The following is a 25683-nucleotide window of genomic DNA, read 5'->3' as shown; positions in this document are numbered from 1 at the left end:
TGTTGAATATCCTCCATTAACTCCATTGCATAGATCACAGTTTTGATTCAAATGAATTGCATAGATCACAGTTTTGAATGTATAACCTAAATCAACAACACAAGAAAAATAAGAAAATTCGAGGCTTTCCAAACTCTGGTCCAACAGCAACATTGGGTGGTTTGACATCGTCAAGGTTCCCCTTGTTGGAGCGAGGGGAAGATCTGAGCTGTTGTTGGAAGGAGGGAAAGAAAGATGTAAAGTTTGAATATAAAAATAGCTTCAAAGCTTGTAGCATTATCACTTTAGTTAAGACATTCAGGTGGAAACCCCATCCTCTTTTTTCAATTTCCTGCCGTCAATCGTTGCTCTTATCCTCTTACGCGTTCTTGATTTGTTTTCTTGTACTCTGTTTTATTCTACTCTCTCCTTTGTAAATATTTTTTAGTAATAAAAGGCGGGTGGCATACTCTCTGCTTCTCTTTCACTAAAAAAAAAAAAAAAAAATCTTTCTCCTGTGTGAAGGTTACCCTCCAGGAAAGCGGAGATCGCGCAGGCCAGGGTCCTTGGGATCTTTCCATATCGGCTTAAAAAGAACTATAGTACGGTACTTCACAACCTCCCCTTCTTGTGTTGAGAGATCCATCCTCCTCCAGCACAATCAATGAGTCTTCATCATAAGAAATAATAAGAAGATTAATTTTTAAATTTTAAATTATTTTATCTGAATTTTTCAAAAATATAAAATCTACCTTCAAAAAGAAAAAGTTGACCAAAAAGATTTTAAACTCCCGCACGGATTCTTTACTATGCACCGCACCATGCGGTGCACAACATGCGTGACGGATCGCACGATGGATAGCCGTGATGGATCGCGCGATGGATAGCTGCGCACGACTGCATGCAATGGGCATACATCCCGGCACCGCCATCCATCGTGCGGGCACACGGTCGTGCGCGACCATCCATCGCATGATAGACGATGCATCGCATGGTGTGAAGCAGAGAACCCGAGCCCTTTAAACTCAAAATATTTTGGAAAAAACACCAACTAACTAGGCATCACATCTATTGGTTAAGATGTAAAAAAAAGTACTAAAACTTACATTATTTTGAAAATATCTAACAAGAGTTCCTGCCGTTTTGCAGAGTATCGGTGGGAGAGGCGAGGAACGATTAAATCAACAGGCTCTTGGATGGTTGCGTCCTCTCGACATCAGTATGCCTGCTTCAGAAGAATTCCTGAGCTATAGCTGCTTTCCCAGCGTAAACCAACTTCCTAAAGTGATACTTCGGAGGCCTTAATAAACTCGAAACTTCATCACATTCAGAGCAGAGCATCTGTCATTAGGAGGCAAGTAATCTTCCAAGAAATCTGCATACCAGATTTAAAATTCTAATTAGAGGACAGCTTCCGATTTCAGTGCACCACTCTCTCAAAACTGTTATTTAATTTCATTTTGATATTTTATCATATCTTTCATATCATTTTGAAATACCAAATATTCAAATTTGATATATTTGACTTGATACTGATTTCAACACCTTACTTTCCGTTAACTCAAAACAGATCCTTGACTTCGCATAAAAAAGGTTCTTGTTTCATAACCGAAAATCGGAATGGATTGAAATCAGAATGGCAAAATCCCCAAAACATTTAGTTTGTGACCGGAATCGAAATCGAAATTGAAATGAAAATTTAAATCCTTAAAACAGCATAAGGATTGAGTTTTAGATAGATTGGCCATTCCATTCTGTATTTGAATCGAAATCTAAATGGAACTCCTCCCAACCAAATAATTGGAACGGAAGTCATCTATTTTCATTTCGATTCCAAACTCCAACTCCACCGATCAAACACCCCCAAAATACAATATGCCTAACTCATACTAATTACTAGCTATACATGAAAGCTCCATGGAAACAGTTGGACATGTCCAACAGCATGTTAAAAGGTACACCAACAGAGAACTGCCTGGAAATATTTTCACCTAAGGACAAGGCAGAGGTGGAGTACCTTTTTTACAGATCATGTAAATACCTTTTTGTACAGAATCCACAGATCATGGAAAGCATCAAAACAAACTACCTCATTCCAAAGTTCAGATACCATAGCTTTTAGGCACATATGAAGATTAGAAATACCAAAAAATTCAAGACACTTAGGCAGCCGGATATGTCATGGGAAACAGCAGCAACTAATTATGCATGGTAATATATTCATCCGGGAACTCCTCACTTCTTCCGGGCCGCCAGAGCAGCAATTCCCCCGACCAACAGTCCCACAGCAATTGCAGCAATCCCTATGCCGATCACACCATCTGTTCCAATGACATATGCAATTATCCTCTTTAGTGTTTTGAGATAGAAGCCAATGGCTTTAGAATCCATGGGATTTTACTCACCTTTGGCAATTCGATCTTCCACCACTTTTTTAAAAGTCAGAGCCTGCCGCCAATCTGGTGCGATCTACAAAACCAATTGATAAAGGGGTAAATAAAATTCAAATGGAATATGAAAAGCTTAATGTTCCATTAGAACAAATTTTGAAACATAATAAGTTCATGATTGCATGGTGTTGAAGAAATAAAATTGAAATATTTGTTTCTCACCTTAAAATTTTATTTGGATTTTCCTTGTGAGATGGTCAACTTTTTGAGAAAAAGGAAAAAAACATAGATTAACCATAAGAAAAATGTCAACACAGATCCCTGAATAGAAGGAAATTCTCAGACCTTCCCCAATACGTTCAGATCAAATCCTAGATGGAGCACACTTAGCCCACCTGCATTTATGTTCGATCTGCTGGATTAAAGACAAATGCAAGAAAAAAATTTGTTCTTGGTAACCTAGGTGGCAGCTATCATCTAATATACACCCAAAAATAATCAGATTCCATTAAGAAGATTTGATTCAAAAGAATATTTAATTGCTTCCTAACAGTATTCAACAGAATCAAAGTTTGCATCATAATTCCAAGCCTGCACTTGACAGCACATTAAAAATTTAATGATTCCAATAATTCTTACTTTTTAAGTTGTTGACTACCTTGCACCATGGGATTGAAATAGTAATCCAGACAACCTTTTTAAGGAGTGAACTATCATATGTAACAAAGTGTTAAGCAAAAAAAATTACTCCATTCTTCACAGCCTACACCAATGCTGCCCTGTCTTCTTTGACACTATAGCCATTCCTTTGTCACTCATCGACATAATTGTTTCTAGGAAAAATATCCAAGCAACCCTTCTAACAGTTTAAAGATGCCATATGCCAATTCTTATTATTGATTTAATGGGGTACCATGGCAATGCTATCTTAAAATTTCTGCAACCAGTCCATTCATCAAGAAGGCTTTTCACCAAGAGTTTCTCTGGCATGAGGCTTAACATTCTAAGACTTCGAAAGTGAATAGACAATGTGATGACCCATCAGCACTTCAGAAAACCAAAGAGAGCAATTTGTCATAAATTAACTTAAAAAGTCTTTCAAAGAATAAACCCATGTCCAAAAAACTCCATCTTTTCAAACATTCATAGACAACAGTTATGTTGTAGTCATGATTATTCATTCCCTAAAAGTTGCCTCAACACCCAAGATGATTGCCTCCATTTTTTATTTCACATCATCACCCACTTATTTGTTGAGCCCAATAATATGAATTTATGTGAGAAGAGGAAGTAATATTATTAATAGAAACCTTCTCGACTATAAGCCTCTGCATATAAGATATTTACATGCATGGCATGTCTTCAAATCATTTTAAAACTATAAAGTCCGAGACCATATTTCCACAACTGTATCTCTCCCTCTTAAACTTATTGTAAATTGAATGAGTATTTTCCTGGCACAGACTAAAAAATAGATAGAAGTATGTGTACATGAAATTCAGTGATCTACCAAGCCATAAGATACTTGGAGTGATTAAATATCTGGAAGAGGCAAAAGTTGAGGTTGACTTACATGTGTTATATACACTTGTCAAAGAAGGGGAAAAATGAACTATTGGCAATTCATAAAGCACATTGAATTTCACATAAGTGCGAACTGTCACGCTAACACCAGAAATAAGGGTTACAAGCTACAAACCATATATGCAATGCGAGCCATCACAAAGTACCTAGCTTTAGGATAAAATATGAGCTACTTTCTTGGATACGAGTACAGGTGCCATTCCAGTATAAGGAGACAATATCTTCAGATTCTACAAACACTGGACCAATGGCACTGGTATGACCTTGGGCTTATAATGTTCAAAAGATTTTTTTTTTTTTCTTGATATGTTGATCAAAGACCAAGCGACCAATGACATAAAATCAATATAGTTAAGCCAACCTACAAATGAAACATTCCTTATAGCTGTGACTTCATTTATCAAAATTATGAATGAAGAGAGGTGTGAATATTTGCATCATGTCATCAGATTAACGATAACACAGACCACATCTGCTGTATGTCAATCATTTTCAGCTAGTAGCAAACCGCATTTAAATCTCCAAGACTACCTCAGAAATTACTAGAATACTGTGATTTGAGATGATTTCTTCATCTAGAAAGGATATGAAAAGACCTCCAAAGTTGAACTGAGTCAGGGAGAAGAAAACAGGTGCTCAACAACTGGACACAAGATCAGATTCTCTCTCTCTCTCAATTGGGAGAGCTCAATCTTAGATTAACGACAATTCTAGAATCAAGTAGGCACAGAATGACTTCAATCCTAGCCGATAAAGAATGGAATCTAGGCTAGAAATAGGACCACAATAGTGTACCAAAAATAAACAGTGAATGAGTGGTCACACTGGGGGCATAAAAATGCTCCAGACACAATGCTCATATTTCAGGCTGGAGTTGGTCATCTGAAAACTATTAAAAAAACAATAGCAAACCAAGATCATTTGATGACAAACAAAATCAGCTTCCCAAATAAATCTGACATGCAGGATACGAATGCCAGGAATCCACCAAACTTATACACCAAGAAATAATAAAGCAAAAGGCATCCACATTATCAAAAGGGTAATATTCGGAAATATTGGGAAAAATGTAGGGAAAAGCATCAGGTTGTGCGACCAATCCAATCATCAAGGGTAAAGGATCAGTTGCATTAGAAATGGCTGATAGAGCATCACTGCAGGACATGATAAACCTACTAGAGTTGCTTGATAGCTTAGGCAATGTAGGATTACAGGTGATGGTATTGACAAGATCACAAGGGCTGACAGAAACAACAAAGTTTCAGTCTCTTCAACAACTTATTACAAACCTAAGATGTCCCAAACTCCTGCAACATATATTCCTTTTAAAGCCAAATTAGGAAAAAGCCCAGAAACCAAAGTTGGTAGAAGAGGTAGCAGCAAAAACAATTTTAAGTCAGGATAAGCAGAAAGGCAACCAGAATTCTAATGTCATAATGTGATTTTGCCTTCGTATCCAGCCATGCATGGACGCAAGCATCATCACTCTCCTACAAGCCTTTATCCTCCACATTTCTGTAGCTACTAGCATCTTTGATATGTACACCCTGTGAGTTTTGTCATGATGGAGAGCAACAAAAAAAGTACATTAGCTAAGTGGGAGTCTATTTATCAAGGTTCTTGAACAACAGAAAAAATTCTTAATAAGATGGAGAACACAGTCATTCATGCTTCATGTGTTGCATTGAATGACCGCATATGGTTTAGCAATACAGTGATAATATGCCACTACCAGTGTTTGAATTCTGGACCTCCACCAAAAGCAAGTGCTTAGGAGAGTGGTGCCAACCACCTGAGCTAAAAGCTGTCGGTGCATGTCACCAAAAATGAAAGACAACATATGTGGAGATCTAGTCATATGTATTAATCAGACTAGTTATATTTCATGAATTTATAACACCATCATAAGGAAGCCTACAAAATCATTGAGAACTTTTCCACCACTTTTTCAACTTTGCCTGTTAAATTTTAGCGGACTTGATTACCTTCCAAATTTATGTTGTTAACCAGTCTTTACATTTAGCCAATTTATCAGTTCACACATGATGTGGTACACCTGGGTATGTCCCCATGAACTTACATGATCAGTCAATATGTCCTCCAGCAATGTATTCTTCACCTACGCACCATATTCAATCTCACAACTGAGATGAAAACACCTGGCTCAGAAAAGACACAAAGCATGTGTCCAGATATCGATTGACTTACCAATCAGCAAAAAAGGTTTTAACAAGTTTAAGAAAGATGCTTCCAGTAAAAGAAACTACAATTTCAAAGATAACAAAACATAAAAGCCGCTAAGAAAATACAGCACTCAGTTACTGCTACGTTCAAACTCAATTTATAGCTCCTTTTTTTGTCTTCTTTCTTAGGATTTATAAATGGTCCAATATTATTCTAATTCAACAAACCAAAAATCCAATATTATTCTAATTCAACAAACCAAAGATCAATCGTACAACTGCTGTAGCATTAATGTTGTCTAATGCTCATTCAACTGGGTGAAAACCATTTAAATTTTGCATCTAATTACCACAGAATTACTCTTTTAAGCATGTTGAGATTTAGGTACAGAGCAATTATGGTATTCAGGGCAAATATGCAAAAACCTCGGAGGCAAAAAAGGTGAGAGCTAAAACATTAAGGAGTGGGAAATGGAATTTCAATATGTAGCGAGAAGGCATACTTCATCTAAGCAATTTCAAAACTATCAGTTAGTTTAGAAGATTATTGTGAAGATATTTCAGGTTGACTTTACAACTTACTCCCTTATAACTCATGCACAATGGATACTAGCAACAAAAATAAAAGACAAATACCACTGTGTAGCACGTTAATCATATATGAACATATAACATTCACCAGGAAGAAGAAGAACAAAGTTGGAGTCAAGTAGAGTTATATAATATGAAGGTGTACATAATGAGATCAAACCTCCAAACAGTGCTCCAGGAGCTGCCGACTTTTTGAATAGTTTCCATTTCTGTAATATCCAACAGCTAATAAATATAGCTTCTCTCTAGTTTGCAGTGGGCTGCTCGAACCGTCCAAGGAAGCTGCCAACACCACATTGTTCAGAGGACCATGATCAACAAATTGCCAAGAGAAATTGAACAGAAAGTAAAACATCAAGCAAGTGAAGACCATGATAGAAACACATTACAAGCAAAATAATCAAATTAGCAAGACACTATTCAGCTGATGTTAAAACAAGGTCATTTCAGTGCTAGTAATAAATTCCACCTTCAAGCATAGCTATTCCACGATTCACATCTTCAGGTTGTCTTGAATGAACAAGAGCCCAAGATAACCTCATAAGACTTTCACTCTGTTGTTCTTGGCTCCCACTCTCAGCAACCTCTCTCTCACAACCCTGTGCATAAGGGGAATCAGAAACTTTTCTGCATGAATGAGTACCATAATATACTGAAAGTGATCAGATGAAAATATTACTGTTGACCAATGAGAAATGAAATTAATATATATGAGAAAGAAATAAAATCTTAAAGAGACATCAACATAATATTTATTTACATGGAACTTTCCAATGGTATGGTTTAAGGAGAACTTTTAACCGACTACAAGTTCGTTTTGAGTATGTTGTGGTATGTTTCATGAAATATTAGCATCCTAATTTCAAAATAGGAAAGAAGGAACTAATTTCTCACTCATAGCCAGTAGCAGTGCCATAAGATCCATACAACTGCGAAGAAAATACCACAATATGAATGGCAATAGTGTGCTATCCACATATATAATGATGACATCTTTAATTGTTCCATCATTTTTCCAATAGTGGAGCAAGATGACAGAACCCCAATAACTTTTCATTTGAAGTAACGGTTAGGTGCAGAGACACCTAAACAATTTTGTACAGAAACATCTAAACAATTTTCCTTAAGTTAGTGAAAAAGAACACACATAGTCACAGAACCCCAAGATCTTGACCAGTATCAGACTCAATGACGCTCTAAACTTTACCATAGGCCTGTGCCTGTGTTAAATCAAGTCAATATGGATATTTCAAGCTAATAGACTAAAAAGAATCATGGGTATTACCTGAAAACCTTCTAGCGATATCAGTTGGCTATTCAGAACTGAGTTCTGAAAAATATTGAATCTGGCTTGAGATGAGCTATTGATATGCTAGTATCTTCTGTTTTAGCATTTCTAGATCACTCTAATAATGATCTTCTAATATCCGCATGTTGAAGAAGATTGTTTATTCAAGCAAACTGCAAAGCTATGTTTAGGTTAACCAAGTTGATCTAAAAGAGAATAATAACATTGTAATAACATATACTGAAATTTATCATTATGGCGATCTCCACTAAACCTAATATCCTTCTTTCAGATAAATAATGGTTGGAAAATCTTGGCATCAATAGTGAATTCTAACTATATGAGTACCATAATCCAGAATTTTAAGTTCAAAGGCACACGTCGCTCTGGAAAGAATGTACACATTCGTGACATTATTGAGCATGCAAAATCCCGGTTCTTTTCATCATTCCACCAGTAAGGATTCTTTTTTCCTTCTTTGATTCTATCAAGGAAAGAAAGCCAAGAAAAACCACAAAACTTTTTCCTTTTTTTTTTTTTTTCTGTGTTTGTGTGTGTGTGTCTGCACGTACAGGAGGGGGTTTGCAGAAGCTCTTAAATAAAGTAACTGCACTTACTGAGATCATAAGGGAAAAGAAAGAAACCACCACCAAGACAAAAACTCATACAATCAACACAACGTAAAAATTAGGAGAATGTAGAGCAGGCAGTCATGAAACACCTAAATTAGTGAGTTTTCAAACATAATTAGCTAATTCTAGCTTAATTTCAAAGAAGCAGTAAAAGGATAAGAAATGAGGACACTAACAGCTCCCATTCAGTACTACAGTGGTAGCACTCGTTCCTACTTCTCAAGTGGCCACCGATGCTGAAATTGGTAAAGGCTTTAACAATCCAATCAATGGAAACGGATACAATGACCAAAGACAAAGTCAAGATCATTTATCAGCACATTCTTCTATCGACAGCAAATTGACACCACAATCACCAAATCTTCCTGTCCCTGAACAAAATATCGGAGGCATTTATACTTTTAAACTAATTAAATTCATCAATCAATATCCGGATCCGAAAGGTGATTGCTGAAAAGATGACCTATTTGCATATAAGGATATGAAATTTAACGACATCATAAAGAGATGGGTGAGGAGGTGAAATTGGGATTTTGGGAGGGGCAAAGAGAGATCTTACGGCGATGATGTCGCCATCGCACCAGGGGATGTTATCGCCGCCGCTGAAGAAGGAACCGACGGACTGGAATAACTTGCCGATCTTGACGTCCATGGCGGTGCTATGCTTACAGTCGGATCAAAAGCTAGGGTTTTTGGGGGTTTCCGATGATGGAAGCGGGGTGGGGATTGGAGAGGAATAGAGGAGAGAGGGAAGCAGTATAGGAGAAGTCTTGTTGTTTCGCTGTTTGTTTGCACGTCAACGCGTGGAGGATGGCCCGCTTGGATGAGGTGGTGGGTAGAGTTAACCGCCTGGCCCAACGGTCTTGTCGGCGTCCATAGCTGCTGCATTATTTTTTTTTTTTTTATACTAATTTACAAAGACCTCCCTCAAAATTTAAGATAATTACAGATTTTCATCAAATATTTTAAAAATATACTTACTAATACCTAACTTTTGATATATATATATATATATATATATATATATATATATATATATATATATATATATATATATAACCCTCTACAAATATTTTTTTATTAAATAAACTACTAGTCTGTCTGATAATTTTTACTAACATCATCACTATTTAATCTATTTGAGTCTTAAAATATATTATATTTTTTTAATTTTTTATTTTTAAATTTTATATTTGATCTGAAGATTATGTGTATATTATTGAAACATTTGGTGGGATCATATAATTATCCCAAATCTAGAGAGGAATCAAGGTAATTGACTCTTTTTTTATATATAAATTACAATGACCTCCTTTCAAGTCTGAGAGATGATTACGGATTTCTTCAACTCAATATTTTGAAAATATATATTCTACTATTTAATTTTTATTGTATGCATGATACAAAACTCCCTACTAATATCTTTCTATTAAATAAGCTAACGATCTTATTAACATCATCACTATCTAACCTATTTGAGTCTAAAACTATTTTATGTTTTATATTTTATAATTTTTTATTTTTTAAATTTTAGATTTTTATATTTAATCAGGAAGTTATGTGCATGTTTTCAAAATATTAGAAGGATCATATAATTATCCCAAACCTCGAGGTATTAAGATTTTTTTTTTTTTTTTTTTTTTTTTGTGGATGGCATCCGTGGTCTTAAAGCAGTGAAACAAACATATATCAAAGTAAAATGAAGTAGATGAATATTTAATTTTTATTTTAAAAAAAATTAGCAAAGCCTAAATTTATTAAGAAAATGAAATGTAGGGAAAAAGAAAAAGATGACCCACACCCCAAAGTGCCAAGGGGTTGAAGGAACAATCATAACAAAAGATTTGAGCAAATTGATGGTTATCTTCAGTCTTCACTTCTTCGTGTCAATCATCAAAGAGACGAATGGTAATCCATTGCTGGTTAACATTATTTTCTTTATATTTTGTGTAGTTTGATCTTGCTTGATCAAAATATTGAGGTAAATATAATTCTCTGCTTGACTGGTCCAGAATGCAGATACCAATTTTATGAGGGTTGAGATTTCATAGCCATAACAAATATCATAAGTGGACGGGCAAAAGGAAGAGGATACTGGTGCAAACCCCTCTTAAGTTTCAGATCAGAAGGTGCTCCGCAAATTTATATATTTGGAGCTGCCAAAAGCACATTGATCAAAGTGTCAAGATAAATACAATTCTCTGCTTGACTGGTCCAAAATGCAAATACCAATTTTATGAGGGTTGAGATTTCATAGCCATAACAAATATCATAAGTGGACAGGCAAAAGGAAAAGGATACCAGTGCAAACCCCTCTTAAGTTTCAGATCAGAAGGTCCTCTGCAAATTTATATATTTGGAGCTGCCAAAAGCACATTGATCAAAGTGCCAAGATAAATACAATTTTCTGCTTGACTGATCCAGAATGCAGATACCAATTTTATGAGGGTTGAGATTTCATAGCCATAACAAATATCACAAGTGGACGGGCAAAAGCAAGAGGATACCAGTGCAAACCCCTCTTAAGTTTCAGATCAGAAGGTCCTCCACAAATTTATGTATTTGGAGCTGCCAAAAGTACATTGATCAAATGCCGAGATAAATACAATTCTCTGCTTGACTGGTCCAAAATGCAGATACCAATTTTATGAGGGTTGAGATTTTATAGCCATAATAAATATCTCAAGTGGATGGGCAAAAGGAAGAGGATACCGGTGCAAACCCCTTTTAAGTTTCAGATCAGAACGTCCTTCGCAAATTTATATATTTGGAGCTGCCAAAAGCACAGCCACTTAGATTAGAAAATATAATGGTGCTTGAAGCCTTGATTGGAAAGAGAGAGAGAGATTTCACCAAATTTGTTTGTATAATATGAGATTACTAACTCCTTTAGATACTCTTTTATCGTTATAAATTCTTAAGAAAAGAACGTGATAGAAGCAAAGCTCATGCAAACGACGAGCATAGTCTCGCGAGCAAAAAGAGAAAAAGACACTCCCCGTGATGGTTCACAATCATTCCAAACTAACAAGATAAGCAAATTTGTAAACCAGAATGTTTTATCGTCAGAAAGATCAAAGGCTAAACCCAATCTCTCGTGAAAACATCGAAGGTGGAATTGGCATTTCGGCTCCAAAACAGCATCCCAACTTCCACATGGGTCAAGCCGAACAAACCACTTGATGGCACAAGCCTTCAGTTGACTTGGAAAATTAGCCAAGCCTTATGGGTTTAATGGATGGATTTGGCTTTATTTTTTTTGCACATAATTTACAAAATTTGGCATTTTAACTGCCGTTTTGCAGCCCAAACCATATTTCATTTCTTTCATATGAGGGAAAAACATACAAAGTCCACATGTCATATTTATTTGGACAAATTAATTTTAAAAGTGCACTTGCCCCTTAATGCCCCCTATCTTTATTCATGAAATGACTATAAGATTGTCATTTTCTTTTTTGCCTTCACCATCATTCTAACAAGAAATTGTTGACAACTTGGATGTACCTCTAAAGTTAATACGTACAATCCAAAAAAATGCCTTGAGGTAGGTTAATAAGGGCCTTCAGGTTTGTGCTTTACTATTACTCAACCATATCAAAAGCCTATAGCATCTTGTAATTTGCATGTTTAATGCATTATTGACATTATACAACAATATCAATCTTTAACGATACAACATATGTAAACTCCTTGAGGAAACCAAAGGTGGAAGGCCAAAGTAGCAAACCATTTCGTATGGTTGCTAGCTCACTCTTCTGAATCTATGACGACTTACTGCATAGCAAATGCAGCACATGTATGAGCTTCTCTGTCAACCATACAGTTCAGAATCTTCAGATATCTAAATGACAGCAGAACTTTACACATGGTTAAATTTCAATAGCTGAAAGAATTTTTGCAATAAATCCAGAGACCAGAGCTTTTGTGAGCTCCAAAGTGGTCATCGATTAAATTGACCTTTATGGAACAAATGAATCACTACAAGGGCACATACTGGAAGTGCAGAACTTTTTCTTTTCCTCTTATGAGAAATACTGTATGTATAGAAGTATTTTCAGGACCATGTTTTCTCAAATTCCATCACAAACACTACTGAAAGCTTCATAAATTAGGGCAGCCATAGTTTTGTCTCTGCAATAGATTACAGTCTTGGTGGCACTTGTTTCAATCATAGCCTCCTCTGGTTTGGTGATCTGAATCGAGAAGACACCACCTGTTGTATTTTTATCCCAGTGAATCGATCCAATAATTCCCCTTTCCTGCAAGGCCATAAGAAGGCGTACAGAATCTGCAGAACCCCAGTGCAGTAATTGTTTGTTTGAGAGGTCAGGCAGTTCCTTGGAAGCCACCAACAGATACTTTCCATTGTTTAAGAGAAGCTGACCCTTCAATCTGGCAATGGCCATATTCCTTTCTGTCAATTTTCTAGGCTTGAGCTGAAATGCCAGGTCTGTTGCCAAGCAGACCTCAATGTCACTCTTTAAACCTGGCACTCGTAGCATTACATTCTTCGAGTAATATAAGAATGAGCATGAGTTGTCATCCCTTAAAGGGCATTGCATCCTCAAATCTTCCGGGAACTGTAATAACACACAAGATAGACAAGGCAAGCATGGACTATCAGCAGGCCAGAACATAGAATATAACTGAATATCTGAATCAGAAGGCATGTAAAAAAATGAAATAAAGTACCAGAACAAGCTTTGGCTGCAGCATTTCCAGCAAAGGTTTAACTTTCTGCATCCTACAAGCAAGAAACAGAAGTTTATTGTTAAAGGAGAGCATTTTTTTTTTTTTTTTTTTTTTTACTAGAAGTTCCTAGGCTCATAGAAAAGAAGTAGACTTTTTCAAGTCGACAAAGGAAGCCGGGTTTCTTTTGTGGTTCAGTTTTAGGTGAATATCGATTAATAACTGTGATAGCTATGAAGTCAAAGAGAAACTCCTTCAAACTTGACAAGCTGCGAGATTTGATCCAATTATCCTAACCCTTTCAAGCCAACGCCTTTATTTGTCAGATATCAGAATTTACAAATAAAATAAAATCAAACAACTCAAGGCAGGTGTCTACATAGAAATCCGAGTGCAGGCACATAAATCCGTAAGTTTCATGCCTAGAACTAATTAGAATGGAGATGCCCATGAGTTTAATCAGGTTAATGCAAAAAAAAAAAATTAGACCTTTATAGAAATGTGAGTGCACTGGATCAACCAAGACCTGAACCAACCCACATTAAAGTCAATAGAGGTTTGAGGTGGAGATGTTAAAGTTCCTTGCATAGAACATAAGTTTTACAAGGAGCCTATCTGCAACTTTACATTGAAAAATATGGTAAAAAGTTTATATGGCAGCAAGAGAGGAAGGGTAAAGAGTGGCGTTCTTTTTTAAAAGATTGGGAGTCCAGCACCTAAACAAATGCTAGAAGATATTCTAACCATTTGTAGCATCATGCTCACTAACATCAGACTTTAAGAAATGCTAAGGGCACTTTGCAGATCTACTAAGGATGTATGGCACTTTTTTACCCTTTCATCCCTTCTCTTTTCTCTAATCTTGTCTTGATCTTTGGTCATCAGTATCACAAATCACCTTATGTTTTATTTTTATTTTACAAGATAAAACAGCTGCGTTACTAGGTTTAGTTTTCAGTTATATCGAGATAATTAAATGGTATTTCCAGATCTATTTTTTGTTATTGCCATAGGATGTTTCCGCCTTTCCAGATGAACTATATTATTACTCACAACCTCACTGGCTATTTATCCAACTTACAGAAAAGAAAGCTTCAAAAATGAAAAAGAAAAATATAAGAATCATCTCTAAAAGCTAGAACTTGATCTATTTCTGCTTTAGCCGTCTCTGTGGGTGCATCACAACAATGAATACCAATATGGGATCAGAATTTCAAAAGCATAATGCATAAACAAGCATCTATAATTTGCTGACAAGCATGCCCCAACATATAGATGCAGATCATTAGAAAACAATGGAGAGCCATCTGAGCTTACCTTATTCCTGAAAGAAATGAGCACTGGAGGACCTTGATTGCCACTGTCTTGAAAGGCATTAGAGCCATTTCAGCATCAACTCCTTCCTACAAGTTATACATCAATTAGCACAATCAATGTGTACAAAGACAACTTAACCTATGAATAATTCATTTAAGAAACATTTTACAGGGATGTGATAGCATATGCACCATATAGTAAATAAGCAAACATACCTCCACAATAATTACACACCTGGGATCTGCATGCCAACGATGAAGCAAGTGAACAACAGGACCAAGCCTGAGACTCCAATGAGGAGAAAACACAATGCATGGCTCCTGCCACATCATTCTATAAAGAGTCTTAGTTCCACCATGATGGGGAGTCAATGAAATGGCAAATGTAATAATTACATGTGAGCTCCTACTAGCTTCAGTTCACTAACTTGTGATATCGTCAAAATAATATTGACATGTTAGTAGTTCAATGTTATTTATTCCTGCTTAAGCATTGCCTCATTTGCTTTTGATAATATATCTTCATTTTTAACATGCTTCAAATGAGGAAACCAAAGAATATATCCTATAAAAATGAAACAGAACAATTTTTTCAACATGGAAAGCACATAAGCATAGTAACTATGGACAGGCATTGGCTAATACGTAATGCACCAGCGTCACAAATCCTCCTCCATTCTTTAATGTATACAGCCATAGCATCAATTATGCAAACTTTCGTCGTATGCTCTGGAGATCCCTCAGATAATATTCAAATGCCCCTTTTATGGTGAGTGTAATAACCCTCATGTACTTCGACAATATGTTTGGATCTGTATGAGATTGAAATATGAACCTTTGCCGTTTTGCTAGTGCAAAATAGTACTTAAATATGTGATGTGCCTTAGAAATGAATCCATAAGACTTTTGTACCTGACTTTGCATTTTAGCAATATTCTGGCATGATAGAATTTTGGAAATCTTAAGATTTATAAAAAATCACCAACATTTTAAAGTAGAAATTTTGACCCATCACTAGAAATCTGAACTTTGAACTATAACTAAGAAACCAACTTTTAATCCTTAAAGATTTTCATTTTCTGGTATTTTTATTGAATCCAAATGGGGGCTGGGCACCTTCTTATTTACATGTAATGTCTTAAGTACATGAAAATGAGGAACTAAAATAATATTAAGGTGAATAAGTTAGTAGATATGCTTTTCTATCTTTATGGCGTGCCTGCTAAGTCACTTAGCTGGACCCACTTGCCAACAGACCTAACCCCCCCCCCCCCAACTGACTAGGTGGTGAGGGGAGCCAACCTAGTCAAGTGGGCCCCACTTTGAACCGCCTCCCCTTGCCTATAACTAGAGGCAAGGAGGGTAAGCCAAGGGAGGAAAAGGAGGGGTACCTTGGCTAGGAGGGAGGAAGGAAGAAGAAAAGGAGGACCAGGAGGAGGATTTGGATTCTATGTTATTAAGTAGGGACTCTTCTCCATGTCTTAGAATTTAGCACTCAGTGCTTTTAAGCCTTGCAACTCAAGTTTTGTATGTACATAGTTCGAAATACAATAAACATTGTCATTTTCAAAATCGATGATTTCTCTTGTAAGTAACCTTCTCCATGACTTTGAATTTGATTTGATTACTATATTGAATATTGTTGTTTGGTCTAGCTTACAATATTTTAAATGAATTATAGATTAGAGATCAATGAGCATTCATCATTCAGGATAGAATTCATAAAATGTACGATTGCAGCAAGATAGATTAAAATAATGATCAGGATTGCTAGAGGAATGGAGGTCTTACAATAAGTTAGATGAGTTAAGTAGTGGAAACAATAGTAGTTTTTTCTCTTCCATGAGTTCCACATGGCCAAACAGGGCCTCACCAGCGAATAGCTACATAACCACTCAACAACATCATCTCCCTTCTTGGACCATCAAAGCATACCATAAAAATGTAAATTTGTTACTTTGCATGAATCATAGCAAGCATAGAGAAATAAACCTTCTGTTGTCGTTGCTTACAGAGCCATTCTGGTACAGCATTAGTAAATGCTAACATCTCTTCTGCAACAGTAGAAATCATAAATATGGGAACCTTACATAGACAAGCAGTATGGTTAGCCTTTAGCATAAACAACACCATAAACATATCTTAGAGAAAGGAATGTTAAAAAGTACCAGACATAGATGCATCATGTAAGCAGATGTTGATGAGCATGTAGTAATATCAGATAAAACAAAAGGAAGAAGCAAATGGCAGCCAAAGGAAGGATGATGTGCAAACAAGTTTCAAAGAATTAAAAACAAAAAAAAAAAAGTGAAGAAGCCATAATTTGCCCTAAAATACATTTAAAACATACAGGATCTACATTGAAAACTGTATGCTAGATGGAAATAGTAAGGTGAGGACAAAGCAGGTTAAGGCACCTAGGATCTAAATATGCAATTAAAAAGCTATATAGCAATCCTTGAATCAGAAGCTAGATATCTCAGGACAGCAGCAATCAATACATCAGCAACAATGCTCGGATACTGAACTGAATGAAGCTGAATCAATGGAATTCATGTTCATCAACCAATCAGAGAAGTGAAGAAGGCGGAATAATAACTGGAAAGGTGACACTCTTCAGGCTCCAGTTAATGCAGATGCTACAGGTTTCAAGAGACCCAGAAGTTGTGATAGTGATTTCATGAAGTGGATATTCAACTTCATTTCATCCTTGCATTCCACCTCATAACTGCTCCTCCAGCAAGCAATGAAGCAGTTGCAATCATTCATCAATCATGTCACATTTGACTCAAAATATTTGAATCAGAATTAGATCCAGAAGAAAAAGTTTTGCATTCTTCTGAAAATTTTTAACATTACAGACGACTCATAATTCCAACCTGGAAAGGTCAGTCATCTGCCAGGCTGGTGTGCATCTACTCGTGGGTGCTTAGTTTGAATAGAGTCCCCGGCTTGAAGCTTATGTACTAATCCTCCAATTTGCTGTATCAGATATTACACCGTATATAGGTTACCTCACTAGAAAACTAGGTAGGGTGCTTCAAATTACAAGCTCAACAACCACCCAAAAAAATCCCATAGCAGAACCTAATAAACTGTAACCTGTCTATCCCTTAGTAGCATATTCCTGTTTCCCATAGAGACCAAGGTTCATCATCCCACCCTGGCCCTTCTTGCCGACCCCCTAGAGAACCATTACTCTATCCACTGGAGTCATTGCCCATCTGCTTCAAAAGTCAACCCTTTTGTGGATCAGGAAAATAAAAGAAGAAGGCAAACTACAACTAAAACAATGGATTGACATGACAACTACCTTAAGTTGGAACCTGTTGCAACTTCAGACTGATGACGCAAGATAGGCTCATCATTTGGCTAAGAGTGCATGGATCAATATGATAGAATCTAATCAAAAGCATGATTAATTTGCTAATCATCTAATTTGAAGGGTAACATGTGACTCAGTGCATAAGATAGAATGTTTCAATACACATAGATATATTCAACAGTGAAGAAGTGAGCAAATAATTAATAAGGATATCAGAGAAAGCAAGATATACAGATAAAAAGAGTTTGTAGTCAGTAGATCTGTTATAGCACAATTATAGACAAAGCATTTTAACCTTTAACTTATCACAAGTTCATATTTTTGGTATAAGAAGAAGGTGAAGATTGCCATCAATCTAGAATTTCCAAAATGTAATGTTAAAAAAACGTTGATTATTTCTGCATGATTTTGTTTAAAAAAAAAAAAAGTTAATTGTAAAAGTGGCAAAAACAACACTTGATAAGGCAAAGTACAAGACTGCAGAAATGTTGAGGTGAAGTTTATCTAAACTCGAGAAAGCAATTCCCAGACAATAGGCTTGATAGGGAAAGAAACCTTGTTCTAAGGGAAATACATAAGAGAAACCCAGCAGTTCATTCGAAGAAAACTTAACCCAGGAAAAGGGCTTCCTTTCTGTTTTGTGTCCAAATTGAATTCTCACAAGCTAAAGCAGAAGCCGCAAACCGGGGGGGGGGGGGGGCGCGGGGGGCAAAGGGGGAACTATAACAAAGCTCCAAACTAGAAGAACAGAGAAATGTTTTAACTCCATAGGTTTCGGCAAACAGGAATTTTGAAGGTCCAAATTGCATCTTCACTGCTGGTAATTTCAACACTTTTCAATTTGCATCTTCACTGCTGGTAATTTCAAAACTCTTTTTCATCACACAGTAGTTAGATTCATGGGTCTGCTACATTATTTTTTTTTAAAAAAAAATTGATAACATGGATTAGCATAGGCTCCAGCGGACTAAAAGACATTTGAAATATTATTTGATAAATCGTTGGAATCAAGTTTAGTTAAACAAAGAGGGGTTACTTCCTTCTGCTGATGTGCCATTGTTAATTTTGAAGATGGAAGATATAAATGGCATGTATTTCAACAAACTACTTGGAGATGCTTCCCTCTCATATCTTTTCTCATTTCATCTCTATTTGCGTGACAAAGGTTGCTGATTAGTATCTCTAAATTCCAATTACATGAACTAGTATATATTTCCTTTGATATGCTATTCAGCATGATGCAGTTACAAAGAAAGAATTGCATAGCCAGGAAAGTCTAACAAAATTTATAAGCAGTTCAACAGTTTTGCAGACATAAAATACAAACTGTAATCCAACAATATATTGAAATTTGAGATAAATCACAAATGGAACTTGCAGTGTCAAAACAATGTGAGAAGGACCGCACATGCATGCACCCCTCCCCCCCAACACACACACACACACACAGAGGTTATTGTGTAAGTACTTTCAGATGTGAAGATTCTAGTAACTGTGATAGCTGCTCCAGAAGGAGAAGTACTACTCCAAGTCGACCTACTGGGATCAAAGCAGAACCTCCCATTTGCAAGGAATCTAAGATGCAGGAGCATATGAAACTGATCTTGTCAATTTCCTCCAAATTCTCATCAGTGCCACCTAAACATCTGCCAATTTCATCCTCATTATCATAATCAGTTCTGCAGCAAATTGATTGATAAATCTCAGAAACATAATTTAAAGAAAATCTAAATGAAATCAAATGTACAAAGACATGCGAATATAAGGTAAAAATACTCAAACTCAAGATATTGTCAGAATAACATAAAATGAACATACCTGATAGCCGAAACATCACAAAGAGGAGCATCTTCATCCATCGGTTCATTGTGATTATTATTTCCGTTAAACTCATTGCCCTTCCTAGTCATGCTACTCAAGGATGACAGATCAGAAAACAGAATTAAATCATTCCCTTGTAAAGGATGGTAATCAAAGTCCATTGCATGAGAAGACTCAAATATGGAGCTTGACAAATATGTAATATTTCTTCTTGGACCATTTATTGTCCAATTGCAACTTCCAATTTCCAAACCAGAGCTGAATGCTTTCAAGATTATGGTGCCATTGTAGCAAACTTCTTCAGCATACTTCACAGACTGGAGTTTCTGCATACATTCCTTTATGTCTGCTGCACTGACAGATACAAACAATTACATGCAAATAGTGACGTATCACAAGGAAATAAAGCAAGCAACTACAAAATAGCTAATTAAAATAGCAACGAACAATTTAAGATGGTCAGCAACTGGATTTTGCAACTAAAGGAGAGGTTAAAAAAATCAAACTTTCTAAAACTTAGGTTTCTATATCCACAAGAAAATAGTTGAAATTGTAATTCGCTTTGAGAGAACCTGGTGAAGAGAAGAGCTAATTCCTGGAAAGAACAATTGTTATGTTTCTATCTGCATCGTATATCATTCAAAATATCAAATTGAAAACTTATAATGAAGAAAATGTGCGTCCAACTTTACATATATGCATGGCACAAGTATACCAATCAATCTACGAGTACTTGAAGTACTTTCAGATTGACAAAAAGATGACGTAAATTAGTCAATATGAGATAAGAATTATTTATACTCCGAGTATTTTACAAAACAAGAAGGAAAGAAACCTGTACAGGGGCATCCAGCTCCCAAGCTCCTCCCCGCCTTCCCCCATCACGACCTCTCTCAATGCAGGAGGGAGCTTCTCAAGCTCTTCCCACTTCATCCACTCTGGAAGCCCCGGCCTCTCATCGGGACCGTAAAATTGCACAAATTCAGCATGCATCGCAACGAGCTCCTCCATCATGAGCCTTCCAATCCTCGCCGTCGCCTCCGTAGCATAAATCTACAAGCCAAAACCACCCCAAATCAAATCAAATCCCAAATCTCAAACTAATTATTTTTCCACCCTCGATTACCTTGCCAGAGAACTTGGGGCTTCTAGTGAGGAATGGCAGGCCAAGCATGCCGGCGGGGGTGGAGACCAAGACGGCGCCGATGAGAGAAGGCTCCCACAGGTGGAGGGCGGCGACGGTCTTGTACCAGGGCTGGGCTTTTATGAGGCCGGGGGCGGTGGCAGGGATGGGGGCGAAGACGGCGAGGGCAGAAAGGTCGAGGGGGCACTCAAGGAGAAGCCGGAAGCCGCACAGCTCCAGCATGTGGCACGGCGGGAAGTGGTATCCCCCGCCTTGGCTCAAGCAAGTCTTATTTAAAAAGGAAGAAAAAAAATAGGAATCAAAGTTAGAACCCTTAAAAATTAAACCAAAAGGAGACAAAAAAAAAAAAAAAAGCTCTTAGGATGGAGTTGGGAGGCTCACTAGCTTCATGGAGTCCAGCTTTCAGAAAACCCTAACGGAGGGGCCGAACAGCACCGAGAATTCTAACAAAGCAAGGCAAGGGAAGGCTGGGACCCTGTACACGTATATATCAATCGACGAATACACGGTGGGACCCACAGATGAAATCGAGACGGCTAGTGTCCATCGGGGCGGAGAGCCCTGCAGGTTGGACTTTGAGATTCGGAGTTGTCGCACAATGAGGAGCACGCTCTCCCACCGCTCCACCTGCCTGCTTTAAGGCGGCAGCACAAAGGGAGAGTAGAGAAGGAGCTTCGCAATCCCCCTATGCTTCTTTAGACCTATTTTTTCTCCAAGTCTAATGGAGGTAAAATACGAAGAAGACGAAGCCCCACTTCGCCACCCCTCCAATGCCGCTGCCCCAAAACCTAGGCGACCCACGCCTGATCACCCTCCATACGCCGAGGTATATATATTTGTTTCCCTACCTCTCTCTCTCTTCTCTTCCTCTCATCTCTCTTCCTTCTTTCTAATCGCATCATCTCCGCTGTGTTCTTGATGTGGTCTTTGGGAATATAATGATTGGTAGATGGTTCGGATGGCGCTGCGAGAGCTGGCGGAGGAGGGTGGCTCCACCAAGGCCTCCATCTCCGGCTACATCCAATCCAACCACACCCAACTCCCACCGGGCCACTCCAAACTCCTCTCTTACTACCTCGGCAAGTTCGTCGCCGCCGGCGAGGTCTCCATGCTCTCTCCCGATCGCTTTGCCCTCCCCCGCACTCCCCCTTCCCCTCCTCCTACCCCACCCTACCATTCCCCAACCCCCGATCCTACCCCTAACCCTAGCCCTCGTCGATCGTCCTCTTGTCCTCACATTCCGCGCCGCCGCGGGCGGCCGCCTAAAAGGAAACGTACCACCGCCCCGCCGCCGCCACGCCGTGGGAGGGGGAGGCCGCGTAAGAACCCGGATAACGTCGTGCATTCCGAGGTGAAAGCTCCACAAGCCACCGAGTCGGTGCCGAGGCCGCGGCTGATCATTCGGCTACAGAGCAAACCTTCCAACCCCATACCTGATGCTTTTGCTGGTGGTGATGATGTTTCTGGGATGACAATGGCGTCGGCGATGGGAAAGTATTGTTTGAGAGATGGGATAACTAGTGAGTGTGATTCCAGAAATGTGGATGGCTTGAAGGCTGATGAGAAGTCTTTTCCGGCCAATGCTTATAAAAGGGAAGAATCGCCACCCCCGGCATCAGCGCTGCTCAAGGAACTATTGCTGCCTCCAGCATTACCACCAGCCGCTTGGTGGCAGGCAGAGACCGATGAAGAACCAATGCTGCCTCCACGACTGCTGCCCGAAGCGGATGAGACATTGTTGCCTCTGGTTTCGCTGCATTCAGAACCTGAAGTAGAGATGTTGCTTTTGGATCAAATGCAGCCTGAGCCAGAGGGAGCTTTGTTGGTGCGACAGCCGGAGCCAGAGCTTTTGCCGCTAGCTCCGAAGCAGCCTAAGTCCAATGGGGAGCAATCACTGTTAACTCCATTACTTCCAGAGACCAAAGGCAAACAATATCTGTCTCTACCGGCAACAATGCGGGGCAAATCGAAGGAGTCGTCAGTGCCACCAGCTGCTCGGCCTGATGCAGAGTCAGTGGTGTTGCCGGCCAGTGCACAGTTGGAGCCTGAAAAGCTTACTGAGGAACAATTTGCACCAGGACTACTGCAGCTCAATGCGAAAGAACGGAAAGAAGAGTGCTTGTCATCATCCAGTATTCCGCCTAAGTTTGATGAATCATACTTTCCCCTGATTTCAGTTCATCCAGAACCTTGTAAGGAATTGCTGCTTTTGGACACAATGCAGCCCAAGTTGGAGGAAGAGTTCTTGGAGCTGCTACCACTGCCATCCGATACCGAAGTAGAGTTCTTGCTGCTGTCGGCCTCGATGCAGTCTGAGCTCCATGAAGAACCAATATTGTCAATCTCAACACAGCCTGAGCTAGCGGAAGTCTCACCACACCTAGCACCAGAGCAACCTGAGCCTCTCGACCAGACATCGGTGCAGCCAGAGCCAAATGAAGGATCTTTTCAAACTGCCCAGCTTCTGTCTGAGCCAAAAGAAGAGCCATTGCTGCTGCCTGCCATGCTGATAGAGCCCAAAGAGGAGCTTTTGCCACTGGCCACCATAGAGACTGAGGGCACTGAAGAGTCATCACCACCTGCTCCTGTCCTTGCCGTGGAGAAGGGCGAGAAGAGTGGGCATTCTAGTAAGCACAGAAGAACACATGCTAAGCATAGGAGACTCTGGTTTGAATGTTAGGAAGAACAAGAATGGCCTTTTCTCCCTTCTTCTAATATGTATTGTGGTTGTGTACTGTTTCAGAATTTACTTGATTATCTGCTTCTGTTTTTTTGTAAAGTTTATATGAAACTGCTTCACATAACTTCAGTTTTGTCTGCTTTTTTCTTGCATTGAGAAGTCAACCAACCCAATTTTGGATATGGAATTCATCTATCATGCCGTAATCCAGTTGATTTCAATTTGGAATTTGGCCTTGGAGGCTGATGCAGTACAATAGTTGATGGCAATTGGATAGGATAAGAGAAGCGCTTGGAGAGATCATACTGGCTTCACTTCCCTTTGGTGCATGAAATGTTGACTGAGATGATCATTTAATGTGCAACCTTGGCTTGGAGAGAGCATTTTTTGCACCATAGATAGCTCTACAGCCTTGATAGCTGCCACAAAATTCGAAACATGGCGTGTTGTTTTGACGGCTGTCCATCTCCATGATTGGATGATTCGGTTGCCAAGATTTTTCTTTTTGTTTTTCTGTTCTAGTAGTGCACTAATCTTGTTATGAGCCAATTGACTCGGCCAGGAAATGGAGGCATGCATATCATCTGAGACAATTTTATTTAATTTCTTTTTGCTTTTATGAAAGTAATCTTAGATTTACATGATTTGTTGATGAGGAGACATGAACTAAGCTTTTGTGGGTCTACCCTGTGTGATTTGCCTAGAGCTTGGTGCCTTCATCCATATGAGCATGAATGAGCACTGCGCTTATCTGAAGACAATAGATCTGAAGACAATGGTAAGATTGCTGTGACAGAAATTTTAAAAATTTAATCTGATGGTGTACGGAAATTCTGAAAATTTGATTCTGTGATGTCGAGAGTCCGGAATGTTAAGAAAGTTTATAGCTTTTTTTTTTCTGACATTAAGATTCTAGCTGATTTGGAGAGAAATAGGATTTGCATCGGTGTTGTTAAATTGATAAAATATGAATTTGGCAGAGGAGAATATTGAAATTTCTATTATGATTGATAAATTAGAATTTTAGATAATGAGCGGTTCATTGACTTTGTGTCATTAGTAGGAGGTAGCTAACTCTATCTACAAAGCTTGGGAACTATTTGACTAAGAAAGAATCATGGAACAGAATGTAGTATAAGATGGTCCATGCATAGATGGGTAATAAATTAGACAAAATTGAGGGCATTTTGGATCTTAAACATTTGGAAGTAGTTCATGATCAATATTACTGATCGTGGAATTTGTTGGCACCTGTTTGAAAGATGTAATGGTTAAAAAGCATCACTACAAACTTCTAATGGAGCTATAGCTCTCCTTTACCCGGGGAAAAAAAATCACTACAAATTTTATCATGCCTGAAGCATGTGATAACATCTACTATTAACATAGATACATGCATCTTGGATCTTGAGGCATTCATTTAAAAAGGTTGATGTCATGTTTGATGCCTTCACCAACTTAGGAGGACCAACTATGTCAATTCAAGAAAACATAATATTCAATCATGCATATTATTGTGGTATGGAGAGGGCTTTTTTAGTCCCACATTGGTTATGAGTCAAGAAGGAATATGACTTATATAGATTGGAACATTCTCTCCCAACGTGAGGTACCTTTTAAAAGACAAAATCGTGAGGCTCTAAATGATCAAGGCCCATTGAAGTCAAGGACTCATTGAAGCTTAAAAATGGTCATGAGTCAAAGCGGACAATATCTCACATATGCGGAGGCGAAAACATAAGCCAACCATCTGAGCCATTCGACCCATTGACCCATGACTACAATACATATATATTTGCTAGCATTTGTAGGTGTTGTTGCTGAACTCCGAGATCTGGCTGAGGTCAGTTAGGCCATCAGGTTGTAGGCTTGTAACTTCTCCGCTTCTCTCTGATTAACCATTGGTCTGAAACAAAATCCTCTTGCTGAAGGTTTTTGAATTACTATCAAGAATATGAGTCCCCTGTCTCTCCCTATTTATAGAGAAAGGTCAGTAACCATTCTCAAGATGAGTTAAGCATGCAATAACTATATAGCAACAACTAGTTTATTGTTAAA

General features: G+C 38.2%; 3 protein-coding genes across 9 annotated transcripts; 1 reads left to right on the top strand and 2 right to left on the bottom strand.

The window, feature by feature from the left end:
- Nucleotides 1-1752: 1752 nt before the first annotated feature.
- On the bottom strand, nt 1753-9445 carry LOC105057622 (mitochondrial fission 1 protein A). Of its 3 annotated transcripts, none has more exons than XM_029268252.2 (6): nt 9207-9372; nt 8824-9018; nt 7197-7326; nt 6888-7009; nt 2385-2448; nt 1753-2300 (listed from the first exon to the last, which is right to left on the bottom strand). In XM_029268252.2, the coding sequence occupies exons 2-6, from the start codon at nt 8830-8832 to the stop codon at nt 2215-2217; spliced, it is 411 nt and encodes a 136-aa protein (XP_029124085.2). In that variant the 5' UTR covers nt 8833-9018; nt 9207-9372; the 3' UTR covers nt 1753-2214. The 3 variants fall into 3 exon arrangements, 2 of the variants coding, with proteins under 2 accessions (XP_029124085.2, XP_029124084.1); XR_012136784.1 differs by lacking the exon at nt 8824-9018 and adding an exon at nt 5372-5500 and having other exon boundaries at nt 2253-2300; nt 9207-9445; XM_029268251.2 differs by lacking the exon at nt 8824-9018 and having other exon boundaries at nt 9207-9440.
- A 3051-nt stretch (nt 9446-12496) lies between these two features.
- On the bottom strand, nt 12497-21467 carry LOC105057623 (uncharacterized). 5 transcript variants are annotated; one of them, XM_010940280.4, is made up of 11 exons: nt 21327-21467; nt 20928-21212; nt 20637-20854; nt 19799-20155; nt 19449-19626; nt 16648-16740; nt 16447-16538; nt 14872-14989; nt 14657-14742; nt 13343-13394; nt 12497-13230 (listed from the first exon to the last, which is right to left on the bottom strand). In XM_010940280.4, the coding sequence occupies exons 1-11, from the start codon at nt 21333-21335 to the stop codon at nt 12721-12723; spliced, it is 1998 nt and encodes a 665-aa protein (XP_010938582.1). In that variant the 5' UTR covers nt 21336-21467; the 3' UTR covers nt 12497-12720. The 5 variants fall into 5 exon arrangements, with proteins under 5 accessions (XP_010938582.1, XP_010938580.1, XP_010938581.1 ...); XM_010940278.4 differs by having other exon boundaries at nt 19449-19659; nt 21327-21466; XM_010940279.3 differs by having other exon boundaries at nt 19449-19659; nt 20643-20854; nt 21327-21466.
- A 113-nt stretch (nt 21468-21580) lies between these two features.
- On the top strand, nt 21581-23777 carry LOC105057624 (uncharacterized). The gene is made up of 2 exons (XM_010940282.4): nt 21581-21771; nt 21895-23777. The coding sequence occupies exons 1-2, from the start codon at nt 21667-21669 to the stop codon at nt 23623-23625; spliced, it is 1836 nt and encodes a 611-aa protein (XP_010938584.3). The 5' UTR covers nt 21581-21666; the 3' UTR covers nt 23626-23777.
- Nucleotides 23778-25683: the final 1906 nt, after the last annotated feature.

Source organism: Elaeis guineensis, chromosome 14 (genome assembly GCF_000442705.2).
Source record: "Elaeis guineensis isolate ETL-2024a chromosome 14, EG11, whole genome shotgun sequence".
NCBI lineage: Eukaryota > Viridiplantae > Streptophyta > Magnoliopsida > Arecales > Arecaceae > Elaeis > Elaeis guineensis.
Note: the sequence above shows the minus strand (reverse complement) of the source record. Positions and strands in the feature narration are given on the sequence as shown.

Excerpts from the sequence above, each read along its gene's own strand:
- LOC105057622 (XM_029268251.2), bottom strand. The coding sequence starts at position 9,299 with ATGGACGTCAAGATCGGCAAGTTATTCCAGTCCGTCGGTTCCTTCTTC. Across the intron at positions 7,327-9,206 it reads GCGATGGCGACATCATCGCC|GGTTGTGAGAGAGAGGTTGC; the intron begins GTAAGATCTCTC and ends CCTTATGCACAG. Across the intron at positions 7,010-7,196 it reads TGGAATAGCTATGCTTGAAG|CTTCCTTGGACGGTTCGAGC; the intron begins GTGGAATTTATT and ends TGGTGTTGGCAG.
- LOC105057623 (XM_010940278.4), bottom strand. Across the intron at positions 20,156-20,636 it reads AGCTGGATGCCCCTGTACAG|TGCAGCAGACATAAAGGAAT; the intron begins GTTTCTTTCCTT and ends TGTATCTGTCAG. Across the intron at positions 13,395-14,656 it reads TCATTTCTTTCAGGAATAAG|GATGCAGAAAGTTAAACCTT; the intron begins GTAAGCTCAGAT and ends TCTTGCTTGTAG.
- LOC105057624 (XM_010940282.4), top strand. The coding sequence starts at position 21,667 with ATGGAGGTAAAATACGAAGAAGACGAAGCCCCACTTCGCCACCCCTCC. Across the intron at positions 21,772-21,894 it reads ATCACCCTCCATACGCCGAG|ATGGTTCGGATGGCGCTGCG; the intron begins GTATATATATTT and ends AATGATTGGTAG.